The 26,636-nt window shown below is 40.5% G+C and overlaps 6 protein-coding genes across 9 annotated transcripts; 4 read left to right on the plus strand and 2 right to left on the minus strand.

Moving 5' to 3' along the window:
- The first annotated feature begins 72 nt into the window (after nt 1-72).
- Nucleotides 73-785, plus strand: LOC132790868 (actin-related protein 2/3 complex subunit 4). Its single transcript, XM_060799611.1, has one exon. The coding sequence runs from the start codon at nt 211-213 to the stop codon at nt 715-717; it is 507 nt and encodes a 168-aa protein (XP_060655594.1). The 5' UTR covers nt 73-210; the 3' UTR covers nt 718-785.
- Nucleotides 786-885: 100 nt separating this feature from the next.
- Nucleotides 886-4,147, plus strand: LOC132790863 (ATP-dependent RNA helicase DDX24). Its single transcript, XM_060799603.1, has 5 exons — nt 886-2,827; nt 2,886-3,005; nt 3,065-3,517; nt 3,576-3,759; nt 3,817-4,147. Exons 1-5 carry the CDS (start codon nt 1,408-1,410, stop codon nt 4,088-4,090), a joined length of 2,451 nt encoding a protein of 816 aa, XP_060655586.1. The 5' UTR covers nt 886-1,407; the 3' UTR covers nt 4,091-4,147.
- A 22-nt stretch (nt 4,148-4,169) lies between these two features.
- LOC132790865 (sister chromatid cohesion protein DCC1) lies at nt 4,170-5,904 on the minus strand. Its single transcript, XM_060799608.1, is given in 4 exon segments — nt 4,170-4,390; nt 4,456-4,532; nt 4,534-5,593; nt 5,644-5,904. Coding segments are annotated over 4 exon segments (1,281 nt in total). The 5' UTR covers nt 5,688-5,904; the 3' UTR covers nt 4,170-4,290.
- A 229-nt stretch (nt 5,905-6,133) lies between these two features.
- LOC132790866 (DNA polymerase interacting tetratricopeptide repeat-containing, protein of 47 kDa) lies at nt 6,134-7,740 on the plus strand. Its single transcript, XM_060799609.1, has 2 exons — nt 6,134-6,865; nt 6,932-7,740. The coding sequence occupies exons 1-2, from the start codon at nt 6,236-6,238 to the stop codon at nt 7,490-7,492; spliced, it is 1,191 nt and encodes a 396-aa protein (XP_060655592.1). The 5' UTR covers nt 6,134-6,235; the 3' UTR covers nt 7,493-7,740.
- LOC132790862 (putative uncharacterized protein DDB_G0282129) lies at nt 7,738-11,415 on the minus strand. 2 transcript variants are annotated; one of them, XM_060799602.1, is made up of 2 exons: nt 10,787-11,415; nt 7,738-10,728 (listed from the first exon to the last, which is right to left on the minus strand). In XM_060799602.1, the coding sequence occupies exons 1-2, from the start codon at nt 11,215-11,217 to the stop codon at nt 8,517-8,519; spliced, it is 2,643 nt and encodes an 880-aa protein (XP_060655585.1). In that variant the 5' UTR covers nt 11,218-11,415; the 3' UTR covers nt 7,738-8,516. The 2 variants fall into 2 exon arrangements, with proteins under 2 accessions (XP_060655585.1, XP_060655584.1); XM_060799601.1 differs by having other exon boundaries at nt 7,738-10,731; nt 10,787-11,414.
- A 530-nt stretch (nt 11,416-11,945) lies between these two features.
- Nucleotides 11,946-25,492, plus strand: LOC132790864 (CDK5 and ABL1 enzyme substrate 2). 3 transcript variants are annotated; one of them, XM_060799605.1, is made up of 10 exons: nt 11,946-12,075; nt 12,173-12,489; nt 13,517-14,799; nt 22,619-23,005; nt 23,062-23,188; nt 23,250-23,398; nt 24,155-24,187; nt 24,532-24,649; nt 24,772-24,965; nt 25,028-25,492. In XM_060799605.1, exons 3-10 carry the CDS (start codon nt 13,997-13,999, stop codon nt 25,371-25,373), a joined length of 2,157 nt encoding a protein of 718 aa, XP_060655588.1. In that variant the 5' UTR covers nt 11,946-12,075; nt 12,173-12,489; nt 13,517-13,996; the 3' UTR covers nt 25,374-25,492. The 3 variants fall into 3 exon arrangements, with proteins under 3 accessions (XP_060655588.1, XP_060655587.1, XP_060655590.1); XM_060799604.1 differs by having other exon boundaries at nt 11,946-12,489; XM_060799607.1 differs by lacking the exon at nt 24,155-24,187 and having other exon boundaries at nt 11,948-12,489.
- Nucleotides 25,493-26,636: the final 1,144 nt, after the last annotated feature.

Below are 26,636 nucleotides of genomic sequence, written 5' to 3' on the forward strand. Positions count from 1 at the left end.
TGCAATATGCTAAAATCGATGCTTGAAATAAAAAACACAGAAAACATCGATAGATCACTGACTTCGATATTTCTCCAGCTGTGGTTGAGACTAATCACCACCTCTAGTGACTCACTTACAAAAGAAAGAAAAACTGTATTAAAAACAATAAAATATACATTTATACACTTGTAATCAAAAAAGATCAACAACAACAACCGCTAAAAAGCAATGGCTGCCACCCTAAAACCATATTTAACTGCCGTGCGGCATTCGCTGACAGCCGCAATGTGTTTACAAGATTTTCCTTCGCAAGTTGTGGAGCGGCACAACAAACCGGAGGTGGAAACTTGCTCCAGCAAAGAACTTGTGCTGACGCCCATTGTGGTCTCCCGAAATGAGAGAGAGAAGGTACTGATCGAGCCATCAATTAACTCGGTACGCGTTAGCATTGCAGTTAAGCAGGCAGATGAAATCGAACGCATTCTGTGCCACAAGTTCACCCGATTCATGATGCGACGTGCCGAGTCATTCATCATTCTGCGACGAAAGCCAATCGAAGGATACGATATCAGCTTTTTGATCACGAATTTCCACACAGAGCAAATGTATAAGCACAAGCTGGTTGACTTTGTCATCAGTTTCATGGAGGAAATCGATAAGGAAATCAGTGAAATGAAACTGGCCGTAAATGCACGAGCCCGAACCTGTGCTGAGGAATTCCTAAAACGATTTTAGTTCTTATCAACAACAAAAACATTGTGACATCATTAACAATTTCAATAAAAGAAAAATGTATGCTTCCATGCACTTTTTTCAAGCTTTATTTATACTGTTAATTTTACAACAAACTTAAAAAGCTGAATAATTATTGTGGAATATTTCTGCATCACTTAAAAAAATATTTTGTTACAATTATAAGATAGCAATCACAAAATTCTTCAAGCGATGAAATGTGATGTTAAGCTTCAACATTTGTTAAGAGATTGCGTTTTTTTGCTCTCTTAACACTATTCTTTTCTTTTTTTCCTTTTTGTAATATAAAAGTTTTGGGCAGAACTGCTGTTAATCATGTAAAATTTACTTTTTTGATTTTGTTTTGTGTAAAATGTGTCCCCTTTTTATAAAATAAAATTAAATATGAAAACGGCTTTAGCTACGGCATAGAGAATATTGAGAAACCGATGGAAAATTTAAACAATGAACACACGCTTGGCAATTGGTTTTCCAAAAATGTTTTTGCTCTCAAAAATCATTTTAAAGTTTGGCGGCCTAATGAGGATCGATGACCAACACCACTTCCATCTGTTTAACTTTTACAACACTTGGTATTATAATCACCCTGTCTTTGCGAATAACAACAAACGCAACACGCGGACTTCATTAAAATTTGAGTGGAAGTAGAATTTCATTTGAACCGCTTTTAAAATGGTCACTTCAAAGATTAAGAAGAAGTCTCCTGCGGGAAAACCAAAGCAAAGTAATGGTTCTAACGATATACCAGCTACCAAGTCCAAAAGCTGGCAAAAGGTAAAACTAAAGGGCCACGTGATATCCGACGATTTTAGCGGTTACGATGGAATGATTGGTCTCGAAGTTCTGAAGGAATATGATCCTGCACTCGTGAAGTCCACATTGAAACAGCACAGTGACAGTTCGATAATTAATCCACGAGGCAAGCGCTCCAAACGTCAAGCAACAGAATCCGATGAATCTTCATCCAGTGACGAAGACGAAAGTGACAGCGATGATGGTGAGGATGCGAGGGAGGCGAGTGGCAAGTCCAGCAAGAAAGCGCGCTTAGCCGAACGACATGCGCAACGACTGCTGAAGCAGCGCGAGAAACGTGAGCAACGCAAGGAACAGCGCAAGCAAAAGAAGGCAAAGCCGGCAACCGACACAAAATCCCTAAAATCAAAATTCACACCCAACGATGACTACGAGCCGGATCGATTTTCGTTGCTGCGACCACCACCATCGGATGATGAGGCTGTTGAGTCTCCAGACGAAGAAGTGCCGCAACTTGTCAGTGACGCCAACGAGCTGGACATGACGCAATGGCAAGGTCTTGGTATTCCAGCCCCTATAATGCGCGCCTTAGCAGAACAAAAGTTTGAGGCGCCCACACAGATTCAGTCGATGACGCTGCCGGCTGCCATACACGGTAAAAAGGATATTCTAGGCGCAGCTGAGACGGGCAGCGGAAAAACACTTGCCTTTGGAATACCCATTCTGGCCGGCATCATGGAACTGAAGCAGCGCAACGATGGCTCCAGCATACGCAAGGCGCCCAAGGTGAAGGGAGACAAGTCGGCGAAGGAGGCGTCAAAAGAGAATCATGAATTGACGCCACCGCCAGAGGAACTGGATTATGTGTCGGGCGCCAGTGATGCTGAGGACAGCGATGCCGATGATAAGCGCACTTTGAGCAGACGAGCACCTCTCTATGCTCTGGTGCTGACACCCACACGTGAATTGGCTGTTCAGGTTAAGAATCATCTGGTTGCCGCTGCCAAGTATACAGACATTCGTGTGGCCGCCATCTTTGGTGGCCTCGCTGTGGCTAAGCAGGAGCGGGTGTTGCGCCAGTGTCCCGAGATTGTGGTGGCCACACCTGGTCGTCTCTGGGAGCTGTATGTGCAGGGCAATAAGCATCTAAACAAAATTGAGCATGTGAGTTTCCTGTGCATCGATGAAACGGATCGCATGGTTGAAAAGGGACATTTTGAGGAGCTGCGTAGTCTGCTCAAGGTGCTTAATGGCGACGAGGAGCGCAAGCAGCTGCGCCAGAACTTTGTCTTCTCCGCAACATTGACGCTAGTTCACGATCTGCCTGATCACATGCAAAGTATGTGGAATCTCTTGCATTCTGTTAAGCAAAAGTTAAATATTTTCTTATTTTTCAGAACGCAATGTGGGTAAACGTCCGAAGTTCACCAAGCAAACGGTGGACCAAAAGATTGAGAGCCTCATCGAAGAGTTGGGCATATCGCAGCCAAAGATTGTGGATATTACCAGCAGTCAACGTAAGGAAATGTTTATGCCTGCCAAGGATTAAATCCTAATAATTTGTATGCTCTTTTAGAAACGTCGCAAACTCTGACCGAAAGCCGTCTGCTCTGCGCCATTGATGAAAAGGATTACTATCTGTACTACTTTGTGCAGCGCCATCCGGGTCGCACCATTGTCTTCTGCAACTCCATTGATTGTGTCAAGCGTCTGGCGACACTATTTGGTCTGTTGGACTGCAATCCTTTGCCACTACACGCCAACATGATACAAAAGCAGCGTCTAAAGAATCTAGAGCGCTTTAGGGACAGTCCAATGGGCCTGTTGATTGCCACCGATGTGGCTGCTCGTGGTCTGGATATACCAAATGTTGAGCATGTCATACACTATCAAGTGCCACGTACCAGTGAGAATTATGTGCATCGATCGGGACGTACAGCACGTGCCAATAAACATGGAATTACGGTAATGTTTATGGAGCCCGGAGAGGTCAAGAGCTATGTCAAGCTATACAAGACGCTGGAACGAAGTAAGCAAGCAGATGACAATTTTAATTAAATGCGTAACTGAATACATTTTGATTGTAGCTGAAGATTTGCCGCTGTTTCCCATTTCTGAGCGTTTCCTTGGCGCAGTCAAAGAGCGCGTCAATCTGGCTCGTGATCTGGATAAGGAGGAGCTGAAGCTGCGTCGCACTCAAAGCGAAGAGGGCTGGATGAAGAAACATGCCGAGGAAATGGACATGATCATAGATGGCTACAACGATGAGTCGTAAGTAAACTTTTTGACTTTTTGGAAATACAAGTCTAGCAACAGTTTTGTCTTTAGTGGCAGTGATCAGGATGAGGATCCATTTATCATAGAACGCCGACGCAATCGCTTGCATGTGGACTCGGTGCGTGGTAAGCTTAGCGCACTGCTCGCCCAGCCCATCTTCCCCAGAGGTTTCAGCTTTAAGTATCCTACGAGCACAGGTCAACTGCTGCAAGGCTCCGACATGTCTACGAGTCATGGCAAAAGTGCTGTGGAGGCTATGAAAGAAGCGATCGAAGACATGAAGCAGGCCAAGAAGCAGCGCAACAAACGCAAACGCAATGCTTAACTGACTACTACTTAAACTAGTTTAATTTACTCAGAAATAAAAATTTAAAAAAAATAATTGATTTATATATGTATTATAAATATTTTGTTGAACATGTCATCAATGGATAAAGGCAGTGAAATATCTGCAATCTTAAATTAGCAAGTCAATGAATGAAAACAACTTGATATAGAAATAGAAAACGTATATATTGAAGGCATTTAATGCTTGGACACAAAGTAACGTATGCCGCCCTCCGTCAGGGAACGTGCGTGCTTGGCCAGAAGCGTGGAGACGGACAGTGTGGGCGTGGTAAAACAGCTAGATGAGGAAAAAAGAACAATTAAAAATGTATACATAAGATGATAATAATCTTTGCTGCTTACTCAATGTACGGTTCCATTTCATCTAGAGTCCATTTGCGCTTCGTTTTAAACAGAGCGCGCATGCGATCATTGATATTGGGAGGGCAGCTGTTCCTCGGCCAGCGAACGTATGCACGGTTGCGCTCCTTCCTTGTCCAGAATGCCAAGGCCACGCAGATACTCCAGCTTGCAGCACATGCCCTCCGGCAGTGCCTCCTGCCAGGTGTTCATAAATTCCTCGTTACGAAAACGCAATGTTGGCTGTAAAATATTCTGTGCCACAATGCGCGCCACCAGCGACTCCTGATATTTGTGCTTGTTGGGACAGCGATCACTTGGTTTCGTATAGATATCAAACAATCCCGAAACAATCGCCTCTGGGGCAATACCTTGCAGCGCGTAAATAGTCTCCTCGCGTTCTATTTCATCCAATGCCCAGGAGTTCTCACTAATCAGTCCAAGCATCAGATTAATAATCCGATACTCATACTCATAATCTAATATACGAATGTGATCTTCGAATTCTATGGCTCGATGTTGTCGTAATCCCTTCACAAATTGGGCACGACTGCATTGCACCGTGTCCAACAGTTGTTGGAAACTGAACAACAATTTGCGATCGATGCAATATTCGTTTTCAGGCCCAGAATAACGAGTCAGCTGCAGTAGTTCACCAAGCTTTTTATAACGTGGCCTTATTTCACGGCATTCGAAATATTCGTGAAAGATCGTTAGCACCTGACGTTGCTCCAATGTGCGAGGCACCTCCAGATCTTCGGCGCTGTCGTTAAGGCTCCGCTCCAACGAGGTATTCGCATTGCCCGTGCGTGGACTCTTCAAGGGAGAAGTGCTGGTAGCAGCGGCAAACTTCAGGTCTGGCACCAGTAATAAACTATTTGAGATCTCGGCACCTTTCACATCGTATGTACGCTCGTCCGTGCAGAGCACAACCTTCTCATGCAGTCCGCCCTTAAAGTGTAGCGTTTGACCTGTGCGTATTTGCTGCAGCATGTGCTCGTCCAGCTCCAGCAACCGTAGATTATCACTGACCACATTGGCATCGGGGTAATACAACGCCTGTGTGACTTGTGTGAGCTGCCTTTCATCCATTTTGGCATGCTTGACAATCGTACGAACATCTTCGGCAGTGCGTACATAGCTGAATAAAAGATTAGTATACAATTTTTAATTATTTAATTATTAACTTACTGCTGTGGCGCATTTTCATCTACTTCCATTGCTTCCGAATCCATTGTTTACCATGCGCGCCAAAAATAATAAACAAAGTGTGATGATATTGATGACGGCAAACAACTATCGATGTTTCCGATCACAATCGTTGTTATCTTCGAAATATCAAATAATTAGTTAAATTGTATAGTCGTTTTCTACTCTACACAAACTATTTGCTCAACGTATATTTCACAATTATCCATAATAAAAAAAAGGTTATGGAAAAAAGCAGTAGCGTATTTACAACTGTAACTGAATCTGAAATACCGATACCAATCGAAATTTAAAGCATCGATTTCTCAGATAGTTTAGACGTTTAATAGCTATTGACGAGCACTGAACAAAATAAAGCAATTCGCACATTTTTTAAATATTTTAAATATCTAAGCAACTATAAAGTGTTAAAAATAAATAACATAATATTCAGTCGATTGTGACTTTTGCCTTGCATTTGTTATTCTAGCGCTTCACAGTCACAGTTACTTTTTGCAAGGTGTTTGTTTCGTTACTTGCAACAAGTAACAGGTTTCATTCGAGCATGTGAATTGCTTCACAAAGCAACACACAAATGGAGAATCTGGCAACAAAAAAGAATTGGACGGAGGAGGAACGTCTGGAGCTAGCAGCACAGCTTGATGCTGAGCTCGATTCGTTTATTGACAGCTTGGAGAAGAAACGCTACGAGGAAGGATGGCCCGAAGACCGTTGGCAGGAGGAGATGGACAAGCATCCATTCTTCATGAAGCGGGCGCCACAGCCAGGTGACGAGGTACATCCCATGTTTGAGGGTCTGCAGAAGCTCAAATACGACCCCGAGGAGAACACACTCGAAGAGCTGGCACTCAATTACAAGGAAGATGGCAACTTCTATATGAAGCACAAGAAATTCCGCATGGCCGTCTATTCGTTCAGCGAGGGCATCAAGACCAAGTGTGAGAATCCCGATGTCCTGTCGGTGCTCTACAACAATCGATCCGCTGCCCACTACTTCATCAAAAACTATAGATCCGCCTTGAGCGATGCACAACGTGCACTGTTCTACAAACCAGTCTATACCAAAGCACGGTGGCGGGCTGCGCAGTGTGCGCATGAGCTGGACAAGTTTGATCTATGCACGCAGTTGTGTGAGGAGCTGCTCGAGGTGGACATCGATCACAAGGAGGCCAAGACACTGCTGCACAAGAACAAAATGAAAAAGGTTCCGTATTACACATGTTTTTCGAAGTCTCTCGAAATTAACTTACTAATCATAATTTCTTAATAGCTGGACACGGAACGCAATGCTCGCAAGGAAGCAGCGGATGCTAAACGCCGTGCAACACGCTTTAACAAACTGCGCGATGCACTGGAACAACGTGCTATCAAATTCGACGATCAGCCTTTAAATAAGCGCCTAAACATAAGCGAGGAGCTATTACGTCCCAAGTTTTTGCCCCTCGAAGATTTTCCAGTGCATTTGGATGAGGATGGTAGCACTTTAGTATGGCCCACAGCCTTCTCGTATCCGGAATTTCTACTCAGTGATTTCCAGCAGCAGTTACCCGAAACCACAACCATGTCCGATTGCCTTAGCACGCTCTTTGCCGAACCGTTGCCCTGCGACAGGACTCTCAGTTATCGCCCGGAATCGGTGAACGTGTATTACGAGAATCGCAAGGTGGGCTGCGTGCACAAGGTGAACCCAAAGCTGACGCTGCGCGAGATTCTAAATGAGAAGGGTTTCTTTGTGTCTGGAGGATCTCTGCTCTTTTATGTGGTGCCCAAAGAATCGAGGGTCGAGCAGGAGTTTATCCATCAACAGCGACGACCTTTAGTCTACAGTTGAGCAAGCAAATTAAACCATTTATTTTGGTGTTTTGTTTTTTTTATTTTGTACATTAACAAAGCATTGATTAATTTTTATTTCATTCGACTTTCATTTGCATTGTATATTATTAGCAATACTCACTAAGGTTTTAACTTAGTTATTGTACAATTCTGAGCCTTTTTTAAAAAAGAAGCTATGGCATTATGCATAAGTTTGTAATTATGATAATGCTTGCAGAGCATTTCAAATATATGCTAATAAATGGATTTGTTTTTTTGTATAATAGTTTGATACATATATGTAGAGCACTGCATGGCGTATTTTCAATTGAACTAGTTTAGTTAATACAATTATTTCGATTTGATATGTTTTTTACTGCAGCAAAGCCAAAAAGCGTAGGGCGGACACTCACAGCGTGCCCGATGTGTTTGAGCATTTGTTTTTAATTAATATGATCTTAATTTATGGACATGCAGAAGAGATCAATCTTGGTGCGTTTAAGCGGCGCTTTGTCTTCAAAAGAAGTCAAGGACAAGTCAAGCTCAAGCCTTACAAATTTATAGTTTTTCTTTTTTGGTTTGTGGTTAAGAGTAAGTCAACAATTGATTTTTGTATAATTTGTTCGTTGTCTAGAAATAAAAGCGTTTTTCAAATATGTTTTACCTATAATTGAGCAGACATTTACCGAGTATTTAGACGAAGATATCAACAACAACATCAGTTATGATATGGAGTACTAACTACGATTATGTATAAATATATAGTATATAGTTTTGGTAAGCGTAAGTTTTCAGTCAAATCATATTTATGGCAAAATCAAGAAGTCAACATTTAAGGCGATAGATCCAATTTGGGAGCGTATTAAATACAAAATAAAACTAAATTTGAAACTTAATCAAGAAATGCGAAACACAATAAATTAGAGCGTCTAATAATAATAATAATACAATTACAATGACAAATTACAATTAACTTAATGCTACTTACGGCGACAGGGTACAAAAAGAAACAACAAGAACAACAAGAGAATTATTTCTTATGGCTACTGCGGCGATTGTGCAGCTTGAGTGGGATTACGTTGCAACACATTATTAAGCCGTAACTTCAGAGGTGAGAAGTCAATTTTCTTAAAGCGCGGCAACGAGGCAAATTTCTTTAGACTGTTGACTGTTGGCGGCGCCACAACTTGCACTTGCTGCTGCATCTCATTTGGAGTATTTGCCACTGACTGCGATTGTGTCATTGCCTTGAGTTGCTGCTGTTGTTTGGTTGGTGAATTGCCAAACTTGGCCAAGGTCGCATACTTTTGCAGCATACGTGTGGCACGCTCTGCCGCCTGATAGCAGTGCTCATACTCATCCTCCAGCTGCAGTAGATTACTCTTGCTTCTGGACTTGCATTTGGAACTTGAGTTGCTGCTGTTATTACTGCTGGAGGAGCTGGCTTCGACCTGAGCTTGGCCGTCGTCAAACTTAAAATCAATGTTCTGCAACATTGCGAGTTGCAGCAGCTCCTCATCACCAGCGCTTACAGTCGATGCCACATCGTTGTTGTTATTATTGTTATTATTATTATTGTTGTTGTGGTTGCTAGTTCGCTTAGCCGCATGAGTGACGGCATAGACACCCTCGGATATCTTGTGGGCGGCAGTCTTTTTGTTTAACGTTTTAGTCTTGTTGGCTGACGATGACGATGATGATGGCGATGACAGTGCTGATGATGATGATGTTGTGCTCTGGGCTGCCTTCTGTCGTTGGTCAATGATCTGTTGTGGCGATGATATGTATAGATTCTCTTTGCGGTCGCGTCGCAGCCGAGCGCTGGCCAAGTGACGCACTGCATCGACGCCACTGCTGGGACTGCGTCGCTTCGACTTGAGCGTGTCGCAGCTATTCGGATAATACGAGGGTATCTTATCGTCCACACTGATGATCGATTTGCGCGGTGTCTGATAATAATCCTCTTCAGGTTCACGCTGCTCGCCGGCTGTTGATGGCGTTTGTTGCTTGGGCGGCAGAGCTGGCAACAGTGGTGATTCGGTGGGTGTGCTCGTGCTCAGTCCATAGCCCAGGCCCAGAGGCTGTGCTTCCAGCTCTTGGGCGGCCTTGATGGCCAACAGATTCTCATACAAATGCTCGGCCAAAATGCCATTTGTATTGACGGTGGAGTGGATGTGCATCGATTCGTAAATTTCGCTTTCATTGTGAATCGCCTCGGTGAGAACTGGTGCAACAGCATTGGCCACTTTGGCGGTCTGCTCGTCGGTGTTGCAGCTGCTGGTGGATGAACAATACGAGCCCGTTGAGTAGCCGGATGAAGTGGATGCAGTGCTGGTGCTGGGCTTCTTCTCCAATTGTTGCTCATTTTTGCTATTGGGCTTTTGAATAATCGGTGCCATTACACAATAACCATTGAGATCATCTACCAGTACTTTCTTCTTGCTCTGCAGCAGCTGTGCATGTGTGAGCGAGACGGCGCCATTGGCACCAATGAGATTAATGGTGGATGAGTTGCACGCCGAAAAGTTAAAATTATGCGGCAATTGCTCCGACACATTCAGACTCTCCAGCGAGTCGGCGCGGCTTAATTGTCGTGTAATCTGCGCCAGTAGCGCATGACGAGAAACGGGCTCAATAGCAGAATCTTCGAGACTGATGTTCAGCTCCTCGCTAGACAAAGCTTCGCCGAATGTGTCCAGAAAGTTGAGCTTAGAGAGATCGGGACTCGAAAAGCTATTGCGTTGTGCACTCTTCAGATGCTGATTGGCAGCATTGCGCTTAAACGGTGGCGTTGCCTCTGGCGTCGGTGCATTCTCGTAAAGCGCCAGCTCCTGTTCCGGCTGTTGCAGCTCCAGCATTTGTCCAGTATCACTAGCGCTGCCCGAACGTCGCTTCTGGCCAAAAATGTTGTCCAGCATGATCTTATATTTCTTCTTCTTGGCCAGCTCGGACTCAGGATTGGTGCTGGAGCGCGGTATCTCACCCGGTTGACACTCGAACGTGTTAATGCGCTTGCGATGTGCAGGCAACGGTGGTAACGCCGGCGGCAACTCCAATATAGCTCTGGCAGCGCCAGCATTTGTCAGATTCATCTCCTCGTAGATGCCAGATGCAATAGAAGCACGCGACACGCGGCTGCCATCGAAGATCTCCTCGTAGATTTGCGAGACGCGTGCGGAAAAGTTAAAGCTATTGGCGTCCAGATCAAAGCAAAGGGAATCCGGCAGACTGGGCAGTGGGCCCAATAACTTTTGACTGCTGCAATTACAAGTTGATAACCATTCATTGTAAGAGGGTATTTGATATGACTTGCCTGTTGTCACGACTCAATCGTCGCTGCTCCAGAAATACTTGACGATACAACTCCAGATTTTTTATGGACTTCTTCATCCACTTCATGTGCCGACGGCAAGCAGTCTCTGTTTCCAGTGCAAAATATATGAAGCAATCGCGACGATTCTGTGTCCAAAATAGTCCATACGAATGCTGTTTGGTGCGCGACGTTGCCAAACTGATATTGACGCCAGGCACATTAACCGAAACACTAAGCATTTTATGATGTGTTTGTTGCTGCTGCTGCTGTGGCTCATCTTGGAAACTGAGACGCAGGAAGCAGGGCACGCACTTAATGGCCTCGATCTTCACCTGACAGCGTGTCCACGTCTTGTAGCGCAGGGCAATGGCGCGCTTGTCATTTGTATCCAATTTGACGTCCATGCTCATGGAAATCTCATTGTGATCCATTTTCGGTGGTTCGTTGTGAAGTGTTTGGATGATTGGATGTTGGGTGCGTGATTGAGATGGATAATGAAAATGCTAACTAATTGTGAAGGAACACTACGTTTTTTTGTCTTTTTTTTGTTACATGTTTCTTTTCGTTTTTTTCTTCTACTCCTAAATAACGGAGAGGGTGGAGCTCAGCGTGACCGCAAATTGAATCTCAAAATATACCATTTGTAGTAGAGAAAATAAGCTGAAGCATCCCCAAAGGATAACGAAAATGGCGGCAGGTTTGAATTGATTGTTTTTTAATTTCTTTACAGTTCAGTTTCGACAGTCTAAATGAATTGCCATATCGGTTTATTTAAATATATGTATTGCAGATAAATTAAAAAAATAATTAATTTAACTAAATTTACAGCAATTGAACCAAATAACGGAATTCATATATGCATTACAGTTTGAAGCATACTGACCTGGTCATATTTTGATTGTATAGTTTGTTGCCACAACATACTAAGATAATTATATAAATTCAATTTCGCATCGAAATTTCTTTGAACTTAAACTATAAAACTTAGCAATGTTTCAAATTACACAATATAAACATTACAAAATCAATTTTGTTTTCTATGAGAACAGGGTGTTCCAGAGCAGACATCAAATATTTTACACTTCTTCGCTCAGTATTATGACTTAGAAAATGCGCTTCAAATCGATGGTTTCTTGTGGAATTCTCGCTCTGGTCACACAATCAGCAGTTTCGTGAATTATCTGTGGAACGTTGACGTTTTTGTCGTTTTTTCCGAATCAATCATAACGCTCGTGTTAGAATTCCAGTTCGCTTCGCATCGACGAAAGAAATTTATAAATAAATTAAAGGTCTCTTGTTTGTTTTCAATTACCAAGTCAAAGCCCTAACGTAAATTTTATTATCAAATTTTTTTTGAAATTTGCATAATTTACGCAACGAAAGCAGCTGCGTTGTCAAAGCAGCAGCGAAGGAGGCGGTGAAGTGGTGACTGTCAGAAGAAGGTGTAAGAAGGCGGGGTGACCGTCCAACAAAACAGAAGCAGCAGCAGCGCAAAGCGAAATCAAAGTCTCTGCGCATAGAAATAAAGTATCAAATTGAAAATCTATTAAAAAGTGTGTGTAATTGTTTGTAGTTGATAAAACTAAAAAGTGTTGAAATTCTATAAATAGTACAAAATGGCGCGGTTGAAACATTTCTAATTTACATATATCAATTTATTTATAAAAAGAGTGAAAGATAATTAGTGATTTCACATTTTTTGGGTAAGTACAAAAAACATTTTTCTTTTGTTTTTGTTATGTTTTTTTCTTATCGACGCCAGTCTACGTCACATGCGTGGGTGTGATTCATACATAAATAGTATAATATTTTCGCACATTGCATTTGGACTGACGATCCACACACACTTGTTTCTTTTTTGTTCATTGATTTTCCCTCACTTGACGCACGTGCCGCATTCTAACTGGTTACAATCGTTTGTCCAATTAGACCAACTGGTATTTTAATATCACCCCAAAAATACTTCTTGATCTTTCTCTTTGTTGCTGTTTGCTGCATCAGCTGTTACAAGTGAAAATTTTCCACTTGTTTTGATGTGATTTGAGCTGTGTTTGATAGTGGAAAATTTCCAACCCTCTGCATTTTGGCCAGGTAAACAAACTGTATTCTTTCGGTGCTAACCGTGTTTGCCGGCAGTTTCGTTGCTCACTACACCCACTACACAAGCAAACATTATCCACATAATAGCAACAACAACTCAAAGTGCACACAGCTTTCAGCTTTTGGTAGCGCAGCTTTTGCAGGCAACGTTAAAAACTTGCAGCGAAAAAGCTTTTGCGAAACTTGCATTGAGAGTTTATTGACTTTGAAATTGCAGATTGCATTGGCAGAATGATTTAGCTATAAATATGCATTTAATTAATTCTATATGGTAATACACACGAAAATGTTGCACCCTTTGTTTTTGTTGCGAGAAACTGAGAAGATGACATCATTTAAGAAATATAAATAATAATGTGCAATTATAGGCTGATATTCATACTTATATAAACAGCACTTCACTTATATAAATTAAAAGTATTAATTGCATAATATTTTTGATTTGCTTTCTTATTTTCCTAATAAATATCGCTTGCTTAGTGACGCCGAGTTTAGTACGTTGCTGAGCTTTGACATGACAATATATCCACATACATATGTACTTATAGTATATAATATGAACAGCTTTTCTTTATCAATGTTTATTGATTTAATGTTTACGCTTTACGCTTCTCATTTTTTTACTTGCAGTGAATTCGTTTTGGACACAGTTGCTTTGCGCATTCCCAATAAATCAGAACGTGCATTAATTGCGATAAATTGTTATAAATTCGAAAAAAGTGTGTTGAATATTCAAATCGAAAATGGCGCGTTTCAGTAATTTGTTGTTTAATTTAGAGACTAAACAGTTTAACTGTTAACAAAACCGATCCGAAAAACAATTAACGTAAAAATATATATATCAATTTTGCCTTAACTACAAAATATCGAGAACTTGCTGTGTGCGTGTGTTTTGTGTGTTTAAACGGGAACAAGGAAGTGCAATAAGAACAACGAAAGTGCGAAAGGGATAGAAAACAGTAGAAAGTATTCACTATCCACATACATTCCACACATTCCACATAGAACACTTAAGCTACTCGCATTCGGTTCTGTGAGAAAATCGCTCTATCTCGCTCCCTTCGATCCGATTGCATTTGCCGAAAGTTAATAAAGGGTCTCAACTGCCTAATGGCAAGTTCGCTAAACAAGACGAGACACAGGCGCAGATTGGCTGCGATCTCGTTTCTATCGAATATCTCATTAGATGGCACACACCGGGACACAAAATTTGGCGCAACATTTGGCAGCAGCATCTGCACGCAACACCAGCAGCAGCATTACAACAACAATAACAAAGGCAACGCAACGGCAGCGTTGGGACTTGGCGCCGGCGGTTATCACCAGCACTATCAACGCAATCATCAGCAACGCAGCAGCCCTCAACAACACCAACAACATCAGCAGCAGCAGCAGCAGCAGCAACATCATCAACAACAGCAACAACAACATCAGCAAAATGGCAAATGTGGCGGCGGCGGCGCTGCAGCGCTGCTTTTGTGCAGCGCAGACATCCATATGGGAGGAGATGTTGGCGGCGCCGGGCTCTGCTGCGGTTCTGCTGACGAGTGCGGAGCCACAGCGTTGGACGGTGCCAGCGATGGTGATGGTTTTAGTGAAATTGAAAATCTGGGTCAATACCTGATGAATGTGAGCGAATTGTCCACCCACAATGCATCCAGCATTGTGCCGGTTGAGAGACGCAACATTAAGCGACCCACATCCTGTGGTCGCCAGCAGCAGCAGCAGCAACAGAGGCATCAGGCACCGGGCAATGGCAATAATAAGCAGACGCCGCAGCGAGGCGGCAGCGGCGGTTCAGGCGCTGAAAGCGGCAGCGATTCGGACAGCGTCAAGATACCGCTCAAGGTATCTAATTTGGGCAGCGGTGGCGGCGTTGGGGGTGGCATAAAGCTACTGCCCCTAAGGGAACGGTGAGTGATTCAGAATTGCATTGCTTTAATTAAAGTTTATATAGCTTAATATTCATCATTAAATCGTTGTTCAAACTGTAGAAATTATAATTGCCCAACCTATAAAATATAAATATCTTTCTAAATGAGTTTATATAGGTAAATATTTATCATTATTTATTTTAAATAATGATTTTGCTTAATTCTTACATCAGTAAAATCGTTGTTTGAGCTATAGAAATTATAATTGACCAACCTATAAAACATAAATATCTTTCTAAATCATTGGAGTTATAAAACATAAAATATAACTATATTTTTAAAACAATGAATGATGATTTCTCAGAATTCGTACTTGAGCTATAGGCAATTTAATTTCATAGCTTTTAAGGTATAAATAATTTGCTAACGAACAATACACATTGTCTTTAGCTTGACCAGATCCAAATCCCAATATAGGGGCAGTCTATATATAATTTATGTTATAAAAGAAAATTAAAAAATAATTTCTAACAGTTCTCCATTAAGACTATCAGATTAATAATCTAATATGAAATCCATATTATAAATTCTGTCAGTACTTATTTCGTTATATAACGAATGAAATCTTTCCTATCCAACTGTAACCTAAATCCACCATTCATAATCTATTTATGCTCCTATTCAGATGTCAACAATTTTTGTTTTGCAATAAGATACTTCCTTTACAAATGTTTAGCTAACATAGTTGCACTGGTTTCCTTTTCTCTGTTTATCAGATCAAAGCGGCAAGTAAAAAAAAAAATATTTCAATTTCTCGAGGATTTCTCGCATTTCCTACAATTACTGTGAATCATTCAGATACAATTTTACTATGGTTCCGACTCATTTAACGCTCGGACATATGTTTGTGAAACGATTTCCGATTAAGTTCAACCAATTGACACCTGGTGTGTAATTTGTTTACGCGAACAAACATGTTCTCATATGTGTAGGCATTAGTTCGTAGATCTCAACAGTTTGGCTAATTTAATTTATTTTGCTGTCAAATTTTCTTGGGGTTTCATTTATTTCTCTCATTCCCTTTCGCTTTTGACGTAGTTGGCCCGCTGACCTGGCATAAACGGGCATCACTTTTGGTCTTAATTGGGCAATGGCCAAGCAGATCTTATTTTGCATTTTCACAGCTCGCTAAATTTAGAGGGGTGCTCAACAAACAACCCAACACTGTCACAATTCATGCAAATGGGCGAAGTGTGACCGTTCAATTAACGCAAATCAAAATGCCTCATTGTAAAACAGCCCACAAATTACTCAGCGACAGTTGCTATTGTTGTTCTTGTTGTTGTTGTTGTTGTTGTTGTTGTTGTTGTTGCATGTTGTGTGGTGTCCATTTAATTTAGGCTTTTGTACTGTGCGCTACAGTTCCCGCTCCGCTCAATACTCGTAGAGAAGAGGCCTGTCATTACCTTTATTGTTTATGCGCTTCGCACTGTTTGTTTTTTATTGACACGAAATGCCACTTAGTAGAACATTTTGGGGTTGGGGCTTGACGAACTCGCACGCAAATTCTGTTTGACAGTCATGGACCACGCACTATTACACACAATTAGCTAACTGACAGTAATGCGATTGTCATCTTTAAGTAAAAACTTAAATACATATTTAGCTTACATTTTCGTGAAAGCACTCAAAAGCTCAAAGAAAGTGCACAACTGCCTTGAACCCGATTCCAATAGTTCAAGAGCTGTCGCATTGCTTCTCTTTCACTCTGTATTGCGCTTCCTTCACTCTCTGCACTCCCACTCAAAAGCTTTCGCTTCAATGTTAATGCATTGCTCAAGTTATTAAACTTGTCTAGACCTGACTACATAAATACATGTGTACACACTTGTGCATATGTGTATGTGTATTGTTGGTGTTGGTGTTGGTAAATGCACTTTGCAAGTGACTGCGCTTTGGCAGAGTGACCTTGTTTCTCATTCGCGCTTCGCTGACGCCCCAACAACTTGTCATCATATTTGTTGTGTCTGCATATGCTGCAGCTTTTGGTGTCACTCACCTGCCTCACCTAATTGGCTTCTTCAAGAATCTTTGAGGCGGTCGCGAATTTTCGCTTTTACCAATAGCAATAGCCTTGCTTATTTGCATCATTTGCACAGCTCATTTTCATTTCAATCCCTTAAGATTGTCAATTAACAATACTATTTTCGGTTACTCACACTTATATAATTGCCATGGCTTGTCGTATTTGATGCAGTACTGTCAAACTTCACACTAAATAACTATATACAGTGGTTCTTATCAATTGGTGTGATTACGCACGAAAACAACAGTTAGTCGCATCTGATTAGATTATGGCTTTAAATGGTTTATACTGCCAATATCTGGCTATATCTTGCAGAACACGTTCGTCACTTTATGGACCATCACAAACTGCGCAATATATTGAAGTGCTAAATATAAAGTTACTTATTCTTAATTATAAATGTTTGTTAATCAATACTTTAGATCAAATAATGCGTGGCTGCTAGCTTAAAGTAGCGGGAGTGCTAAAAAATAATAGCTAACAATTGCATATCATTTTACTTAATGCTTAATAGATTGTTTCTCCTTGGGCTCCCTCTCACTCTCTCTGTTTAACATACTTGAACCATAATCATCATCATCAAATGATGCCAGCTCGAGAAGCAAATCGTGCATACTTAAACAATTTACCCACAAGGCTTCAATTACTTTGTTGTTTCCGTTTGAGCTATGTCAGCAACATTCTCTGCAATTTTTCAAAATGCAAATCCCGCTTGCTTGGGGGAACACTTCCTGTGGGAAATAAATGCCAATAAATGCTGCGCATGCGCGAAAGATGAATCCAAACAAACAAATATGAGCACATCCACATAATACACATTAATCTGTTCATTTTGTAAGTGCAGAAAATACTACGACGCAGAAAAGGCAAAGCAAAAAAACAAAGTGCAAACTACTTTTAGCCAGTTCTTATTATTGTTGTCATTTTTCGTTGAAGAATGTTGTTGTTTTGGGCTTCGCAGGCAGCTCAGTAAGTTGTTTTGAAATTGGATATACTCGGGTTGTTGATGAATGACCAGCTTAAGAAGAAACAAGAACACAAAACGGATGGAAAATTTGCCGAAAACGTAAACAAATTTGTTTTTGTCGGCATTCAGTCTAACAAAGCGGTAACTCCCTCTCTCTCTCTCTTTCTGGCTCTCTTTAGCAATTGCGTCATATGTGCACGCTTAATCAGATTTAACGCCCCTGTTGGCAGCTTTTGTGCTCTCTCTCGCTCTCTGTTTCAAGGACAAACGCAACGGCACTTGAAGCAAGGGCAAAGCTCAAATGGTCTGGCAACTCTAGGCGCTGTCCTGTGCTGCGCCGCTTCGTTGCGTTCAATGTCAATGTCAGGGTTGCCCAAAAACCTGTACAGCTTTTGTTTCTCCCTCTTTGCTCATTCTCTAAATAATGCTCCCTTGTCCTTAGATGGCATCTCTTGCAAACTGGGTAACCTTGAAGCATGGTTTTTTTTTTATTGTTATGCTTGTTAGCAGCGACAACGTCATAGGAACCGGTTAGATTGATTGTTTACTTGACGCAACTTGTGCTTGATTCTCCTAATCCTTGCATCCTTGCTTCCTATTGCTGCTGTTTAATGATGCTGCTTAGCGTGTTGCATTTTTTCAAGGTCGTGTGGAAAGTTTTGCATTGCGTTGCAGGGTTGCATCCACCACCATCACTGCTACAAGGGTGGTGGCAATATGTGTGTCAGTGAGGCAGCAGAACAAAGCTGCTCTATTGGAATTTCTTGCAATTCTGAACAATACTTAGTGCGCAGTTTGTAGTACTACTTTTACTTCATTATGAGAGCTACCTACCTTTGTATGAATGTTTACCTACTAAATGTTAATAGAAACAGCATTGTTGCTCTCCTGCTCGCACACTCCCCGCCTTGTGAATGCCTCACGCTCTTTCTTGTTGCTTTTGTTGTGGTGGTGTGGTCATTTCTCGTTGCTTTTGTTTTTGCTTTTGTGCCCCATTCGCTTTGGCAAAGCTGGCGAATACGCGCTCGAGTTGAAAACAAAAATAAAAATAAAATACAAAAATGAAAATAAAAAACCGAATACGTAAATAAAACAGCAAAATGTACGATACAACAAAACAAAGGCACAAGCTTGATCAAACCGCTTTGAACCTCTTTCAGCCGCTTGTGGAACAACGAACGAACACTTCAAATAAAGTCAGAAATAACAAAAGCATACTGAAAGCTCTCTGCTACTCTCTGATAAGCCACAAACAAACAGGAGACTTGCTTGTCATATGTCGGAATAAGCACACATGTCTTCTGATCACCACCCCCGCCCGATCCCTGCAAGGGGGGGGGAGATTGGGTAAGCCTCTACTTGATAATCAACATTGTTTTTGTGAAGCTTATGTACGATAAGCTCTTTGTTTTAGAAACTCAGGCAAATTGTGGCATACTCTTCGCTTTTTTCAATATTTGCAGAACGTTTAACTGTATTTTTGGTCGAGTTTTATTATCAGGCCATATCGTTCATCATTCCCGTCTTTATTACAGCCGGACAGATTTACGGATTTATGTATGTGGTTGTTCTAACCTTGCACAATATATTATTGTGTCATAAGAGCAAACAACTGAGAGACGGGACTCTGTCGTAAAATATGCCTGATTAACTAATCAATTAACTTCCGCACAAAGCAAATGATTTGTGCGCGTATATTAAAGTTCTCCACTATTTTGCAATGATGAATTCACATTATTATATCCCACATATACCGATATACTATGTTCGCTTGATTTGTTAATGCATTTTCATGTCAAAGATACGTGCGAAAATAGCCTTTGCCCATCTGAATTTTAATGAAGACTCAGTGTAGAGAGCACGTGATACATATGTACTTGTTTACTATATATGTAGTTGTCTGCCGTAACTCAAAACAACTGTGCAGTACACACTGATAAATGCAATCAATAATGTTAGCCAACAACACTCTTGATTAAAACAACGAAGTTTGAGCTAATTTGATAGCTTTTTATACCCTTTACCAAAAAGGTAAAAGGGTATTATAACTTTGTGCCTGCAGCAATCGTATGTAATAGGCAGGAGGAGGTATCTCCAACCCAAATTTTATAAGTATGTATATTAATCCGTTGTTTTTTTATAATATGATTTTATTAAAAATGGGTAGCAGGTATCTCACAGTCGACCACACCCGTCTGTAGTTTTCTGACTTGTTCATTTGTCTAATGGGCACAGTAAATATAACATTAAACACACAAACACAATAAAGACAAGAATTATTATTTATACAAAATATTTAGAAAAATTTTACATTAATTTATACATACTTCATATTGTCGCTTTCATTTGTTTATTTATTTATTCGCATATGTTTGCCTTTCTTTCTAAACATTTTCTGTATTTATTTTGCCCACAGATGTGGAATGACATTAGCACTTATTAAACACTGCGACAATAATACATATAATATTTACAAGAGCTAATTATCATTTTGAACCTATGCCAAAGAAAAATGCAAGATACACATAAATATTTCAGAGCACAATTTAATGCTATATTTACTGTGCTTATAAGACAACTGAAGAAACAAAATTTAGAAAAATATATTATTAAACATTTGAATTGTTGATGGATGAAAAGTGTACTCAATTGTCGTCTTACTAAAATCTTCTTTTTTGTTTGTCTGTGTGTTTAGTAGCACTTTAGGCATTATTTGCACACTGATAAGGTTTCATTGCTTACATTCAACAAAAATATATTTTAAGAAATTAATGTGCATTTCAAGCAAATTAAGTTTCACTTAAATAATTGAATAATAAAATGAGCTTCGAAATAATTTCATAATACAGGATTTTAAATTCTCAGTAAAAATAACGACACGAAATTGGACGGAAATTAAAATTTGCATAGTTGAAAGTAAATCAAATGCAATTAAAATAATTGCGTTTGTTTTAATTACGACAAGCTGTTTCAATAAATTTGAAGACAGTCAAATGCTGAATTGATTCAATTATATTATGGAAATGATCAAATTTAATGAACATTTAGAATTTTCTAAAAATCCTTGGCAATACTTCGCCAATCCAGCTGCAGAAAGACCTTCAAACAAAATTAGGAATCAAATTGTTTAAAAATTCCAAAAACAAATGTTATGAAATTTAAATATCGCGTGTTTTTCGAATAGGCGCACAGATATTGATAAGCAGATGACTTCATTATTGTTAAAAGAGACGAAAAAAGAGAAAACCAAAAAAAAACTGTCCAAAAATACTCAAACACACAAATACACGCGTAGACAAAGGCAAGGTCCGCACCTGCACAGAAATGCCACTGCATTCACCTCTCTCACTCTTTATTTTCTACTTTATGCTCGCTTATAATCTCTCTCTTTCTCTCTCCCACTGTCCCTCTAATCTTGGCATAAATACCGTTTGGTTACACGCACGCACTCATGCACATAAATGACACACTCTCACTTACATGGTCGCTTGCTCGCTCGCTCTTTAAAAGAGTCGATAAAGTTTCGTAACCCATAAACCGCTGCTTATGCGTGGCCCTTTGCACTCATCTTCTCCAACACACACATTTGTGTATAAAGAAGTGAAGAGTGTGTTTGTGTGTGCGTAGATATGAAAATGTTTTGTATTTACGGTGACCTTCCCTTCGGTGGTCTTCTGCTGTGCGTTGTTTTTCTATTTGTTGGGAACTCTGCGCGCCTATTAGAATACTCCAACTAATTAACGGGTTATGACAGGCTTGGCGCCACTTCATCATCCGAGCCCCCCCTTATAAGCAATGCATGGTAATCCATATTGATGATTTATGGTTAATATGTGTATTGGACACCAATTTGATTGGGGAGTTGCTTTTGCAGGTCGCGCAACCTCGATCTAGACCAATTATCTCAAGGTAATTTGCCAGGCGCACAGAAATTTATAGCAAATGACTGCCCTTCAGATGCAACTCATGTTTTTCAAGTGTATTTTTCCTGTTTTTTTGTTGTTGCCCAATGAACAAACATAAACAATAGACAAAGAGCGTGGCGATAAGTGTGACTTTATGATCGTTGCGTTGGCCCTGCGACCAAACTAACATCTTTGTGGTGCACTTTGCTGCGACCCTGTGAAAATATCGATCACCTCTTTTGGGGTGTGTTGCAGTTGTTTTGTTGCTAAGAGGGAGAGACAGAGAGAGCGTAAAAAACTGAGACAGAACGATCTACGATCTCGTTTCATTGCGTTTTAAAAATACACAAATAGAGAGTTGTACTCACACGTGCGGCATTCAGAGACTAAAATAGATGCATGAATAGATTATTGGGATCTTTCCAATGGACATTCACAAACTACAGAAAATAAATAGACTTTTTTTTTAGCAAATCTTCTATGTTTTTTAAATTGCATAAAATGTTATTTTTTTTTTAATATATTTGAATTTTTATAATTTGAAAATTATTTACAAATAGAAAATGTCGAAGTCTCAAATAAAAACAAAATAGAAACAATGCTTTAAAATTTTCTTGATTATAGCATTTCATAACCTAAATGAAGATGTTACGCATATCATGAATTTCATGGCATACACACAACGATTTGCTGCACGTGTAAACATTATTTTAAACTAAAAGTATAATAAATACATACAAAAATATACTCATTTGTATGCGTTGTTTTCATACACGTTTTGAAACTTCTTCAAGGTGATTTGCTCGTGTTTATTAAGTTAGTGTTCAGATATTGTTGAGCGCCTGTTGCGCAGTAGATCCGAATTCAAGCGAATAATTCTAATTGCTTCCCCTCTTGCAGCACATTTAGCAATGGTGCCGGCGAGCAGAGTTTGCAGCCAGAGAGGCGGGCACGCTTGAACACGGCACCAGGACCGGGTATGCGCGGAGCGGCTTCCACCAATTCGGCGATTATTGGCAGTGGCGGCCTTAAACGCAACTACAACATTCGCAGTGGGTCCAGTGCCAGCCATATTACGGATGACAGCAGTACGGAAAGCTTGGCGCCAGCTGGCAACTTTGGTGGCAGTTTTCGCAATAGTCTGAGTAAATCCGTGCAGATTAGCGACGGACGTAGGGGAATGGGTCCAGGACTGGGACAGCGGGAGGAGCGCATGGTGTTGGTATCGCGCAAGGTGCCATTTTTGATATTTTCCGCATTGCCCTACTACAAAGGCAAAAACGGACGGTGAGTGACTCATAAATAGATAGTTTATGAACTTATCTAAAAATTAATTTTTGCAGTGCTGAGTTACGTAAGGAAGATCGTCGTCGACGCAATCCATCAACGTCGCGACCATTAAGTTCCATCAATGATGCACCCTTCGATCCCTTCGATTTGCTGGGCATACAGAAGGCCGAGAGTGGTCAGGTGAGTTGTGAATGAAATACCAATGTAACATCTATCTAATTTGAGAATGTTTGATTTTCAGGATATCTCCTATGGCCACCTGTTGATACCATCGCGTCAGTATGAAAAGGAGCGTAAGAAGCACGGCAACGCTTCAACTAATCCCTCGATATTCGAGAATCAAATGGAGATTACGAGCACAGCAGCTCTCAGAAATCATGGCATTGCGAGGTTTGTGCCAACTCAAAGACAGACCTTACTTTTTATTTATTTATTTTTTTTTAACATTTCTTACATTTATCCCATTTTCGCATTGTTTAAAAAATCTCATATTTCATACATTTAATATCAATGCATTTCCAAACATTGTTTACCTATAATCAAGAGATACTGTACAATAATGTAAATTCATGGTTAAGAAGCTATTATTATACTATTCTTGTAAATTATGTAGAATTGGAACTCCTAATGAGTCAACTTTGAGGATTATTTTTCAAAAGAATGTTGTATAGTTTGTCATAATAGCTTAAAGGTGTCGTAAAATTCATTCTATCAGCAAGTTGTTAATACTTTGTTATTTACTTATTTTTTTCGTCTGTCATATGATAAACAACATTTTCGACCGTCATTTGCGTTTAATTATCCAAATATATATATATATCGTTTATTATCCAATCGCTGACTAAACCGAAAGTTGTACATACAAATACAAATTTGGGGCGTAGACTTAGTCATCGATGCCGGGATCGTATGACCGTGTAATGAGTTACCCAATACCTTAGTCAGCAAATTAAGAATTTATATAATCGAAATTCGAGTAAACGTTGTGGCAAGACAGAAAGTTATATTTATAATACCCTATTTGCTATACCCATATCCATACCCAAGCATTTATTTATTGTTCTCGTACAACACCAAGAACGTTTCGATGCATTTTGTACCATTAACTAATTGCTAATCATAACGCTTTGCACTACTTCGTTTCAGCACAAAAACCATAACCAAACGTCAAGGCAAATGGTAAATTTTTGAAGCAGCTAATATAAAAAAATAAAAACGTTGTCAGCGACCATCGGCCTGGGTCTATGGGGCATGTGTATTAACCATTTTTCTTGTAGTATGATCAACTAGAATCACGCCCATAAACTCAGGTTGTGTCGCTGGCTGCGGCTTAAACGAAGCTTAAATGTATCTTCACTAACAAAAATTCACACTTCACACTCTGCACACATTCGAAAACTTGCAAAAAAAATGCTTCAACTAACTTTTGCTAACTCTTCACGCTTTTGCTCTTGTTCACAAAAACTTGGCGACAGATCATAAAAATATAGCAATACTTTAATCGTTGTCTGCTACTTTTACAGGTGCTTTACGTACGAGAATAACAATCGCAATAATGCAGCGAGTCCTACACCCGAAATAAAGTTGGACATGGACATGGAGAGCATTATTCTAACTGGAGATGGAGCACGCGGTTTGCCGGTAAGTTTTAAGTATTAAGAATATGTAGTTTTTCAAAAGAAATACATATTTTCAATAATAATTTACCGGAATACAATTCTGTACTTATGATGACTAATAAATTTCATTACTTTTTCTTTTAGTACCAACAGTATTCAGCAAGCATTCTTGATGATCCTGAGCTTATTGCCGGCAAGCATCGCACTCTGCTGACGTTCACCTCGTACATGACGTCGGTGATTGACTATGTCCGCCCATCGGATCTGAAGAAGGAGCTTAACGATAAATTTCGCGAAAAGTTTCCCAGCATACAGTTGACCCTAAGCAAGCTAAGAAGGTAGCTAACTAAATCTTCCTACAATGGTTTACATGTTATACTAATGTCCTTTTTTTTTGTAGCATCAAGAGGGAAATGCGTCGCATTAACAAGCTGGATACTCGTATCGATCTGGTGACCATCTCGCAGGCGTATGTTTACTTTGAGAAACTCATACTGGCCAATCTGATCAACAAGAGCAATCGCAAGCTGTGTGCTGGCGCCTGCCTGCTGCTCAGTGCCAAAATGAACGATGTCAAGGGCGATGCACTGAAGAGTTTGATCGAGAAGACGGAGAATGTGTTTCGCTTGAATCGCAAGGAGCTCATCTCGTCCGAATTTGCAGTGCTCGTTGCTCTCGAGTTTAGTCTGCATGTGCCAATGCATGAGGTGCTGCCGCACTATCAGCGATTGCTCTACGAGTCCTAGAGTTGGCCCAGGCGCTGCGCCGAAGGACGTTTGACGGCCGCAGCGCAAGCAGCGGTGGCCCTGGCAGCGGCGACAACGCGCCATCATCTGCGTCGCAAGGGCAGTCGCAAGTAGATGCACCATAAAAAAATGTGTTGCATACTTTGGGGCTACGCACTGATCGCAAATGTATTTACATTGCATACTTTTGGGTGTTGGATTTATTATTATTATTGTAATCGAACTAGTTAATATTTAAGTGAACTATAAGATTTGCTATAGCAAAGTAAACAATTAAACAAATTGACAAATTGAGAAATAATAAACAAAAAAGGCGAAGGTAAAAAATACATAGTTATAATCCCCCTGAATAGCCCCACGTATAGGCATCAGGTGCTTCCACCAACCAACATTAAGTAGCTATTAAGTGTTTAGCTTTTATCGCGTTATTTCTATTTTTCGGTTTTTGTTATAGATCAACTATGAATAAATTAATAAAATGACAAAATTATATGAAAACAACTCAAGAATTGTGTAATATCATTTACATGCGCACACGCACACGCATTTAGCGATAACTGGAAATACTACGACGGATGCTTATCAATTTCAGTTGACTGCGGTTGATGTGGTTGTTGTTGTCACAGTTGGTGGGGCCCCATGCAACAACGTGTAAATATTCAAATTCAACCTGCGGCACAATTCAACTCGGCTCGGCACGATCTTCGCTTCCCCACATTGCTGCTAGCCGCATATGCAAAGCTAACTAATCCGCCCCAACAAACCACCTGATGAGCTTTAGTTCTCAAAATCCAAGCAACCCCCATCCATGAATGTGAAATCAATTGGTTATTTGTCGTTGCTGGGGCTCCATCAATCAAAAATCAATAAATAATTTGCGATCGATTATTTGTCAGCGCAACAGGCGCTCAGAGGTCGACAGCAACAGGCGGTCAACAGTATGGGAATAAAAAATAAGAAAAACAAAACTAAACAGTTCTGCTTGGGGTCTATAAACAAATGCGGGCCACGATAACCCGAAAAATACTACAAATACACACACGCGCACAGTTGGTCCGGTTCACCATATGCATTACATTGTTTGTTGTTATTGTTAGCAGTTAACTCTGTTGGGTGTTTTGTTTTGTGTTTATGATAAGCGCATGTGTTGATGATGTGGTTGTTGCTGTTGTTGTTGCCTTAACCGATTTGGGCAGCCAGCAAACGGGCAGAGGTTGCTCTGCTGCACACTGAAATTGAAACTCAATCGTGCCAGCTTGATTG

The sequence above is a fragment of the Drosophila nasuta genome, chromosome 3 (genome assembly GCF_023558535.2).
Source record: "Drosophila nasuta strain 15112-1781.00 chromosome 3, ASM2355853v1, whole genome shotgun sequence".
Lineage (NCBI taxonomy): Eukaryota > Metazoa > Arthropoda > Insecta > Diptera > Drosophilidae > Drosophila > Drosophila nasuta.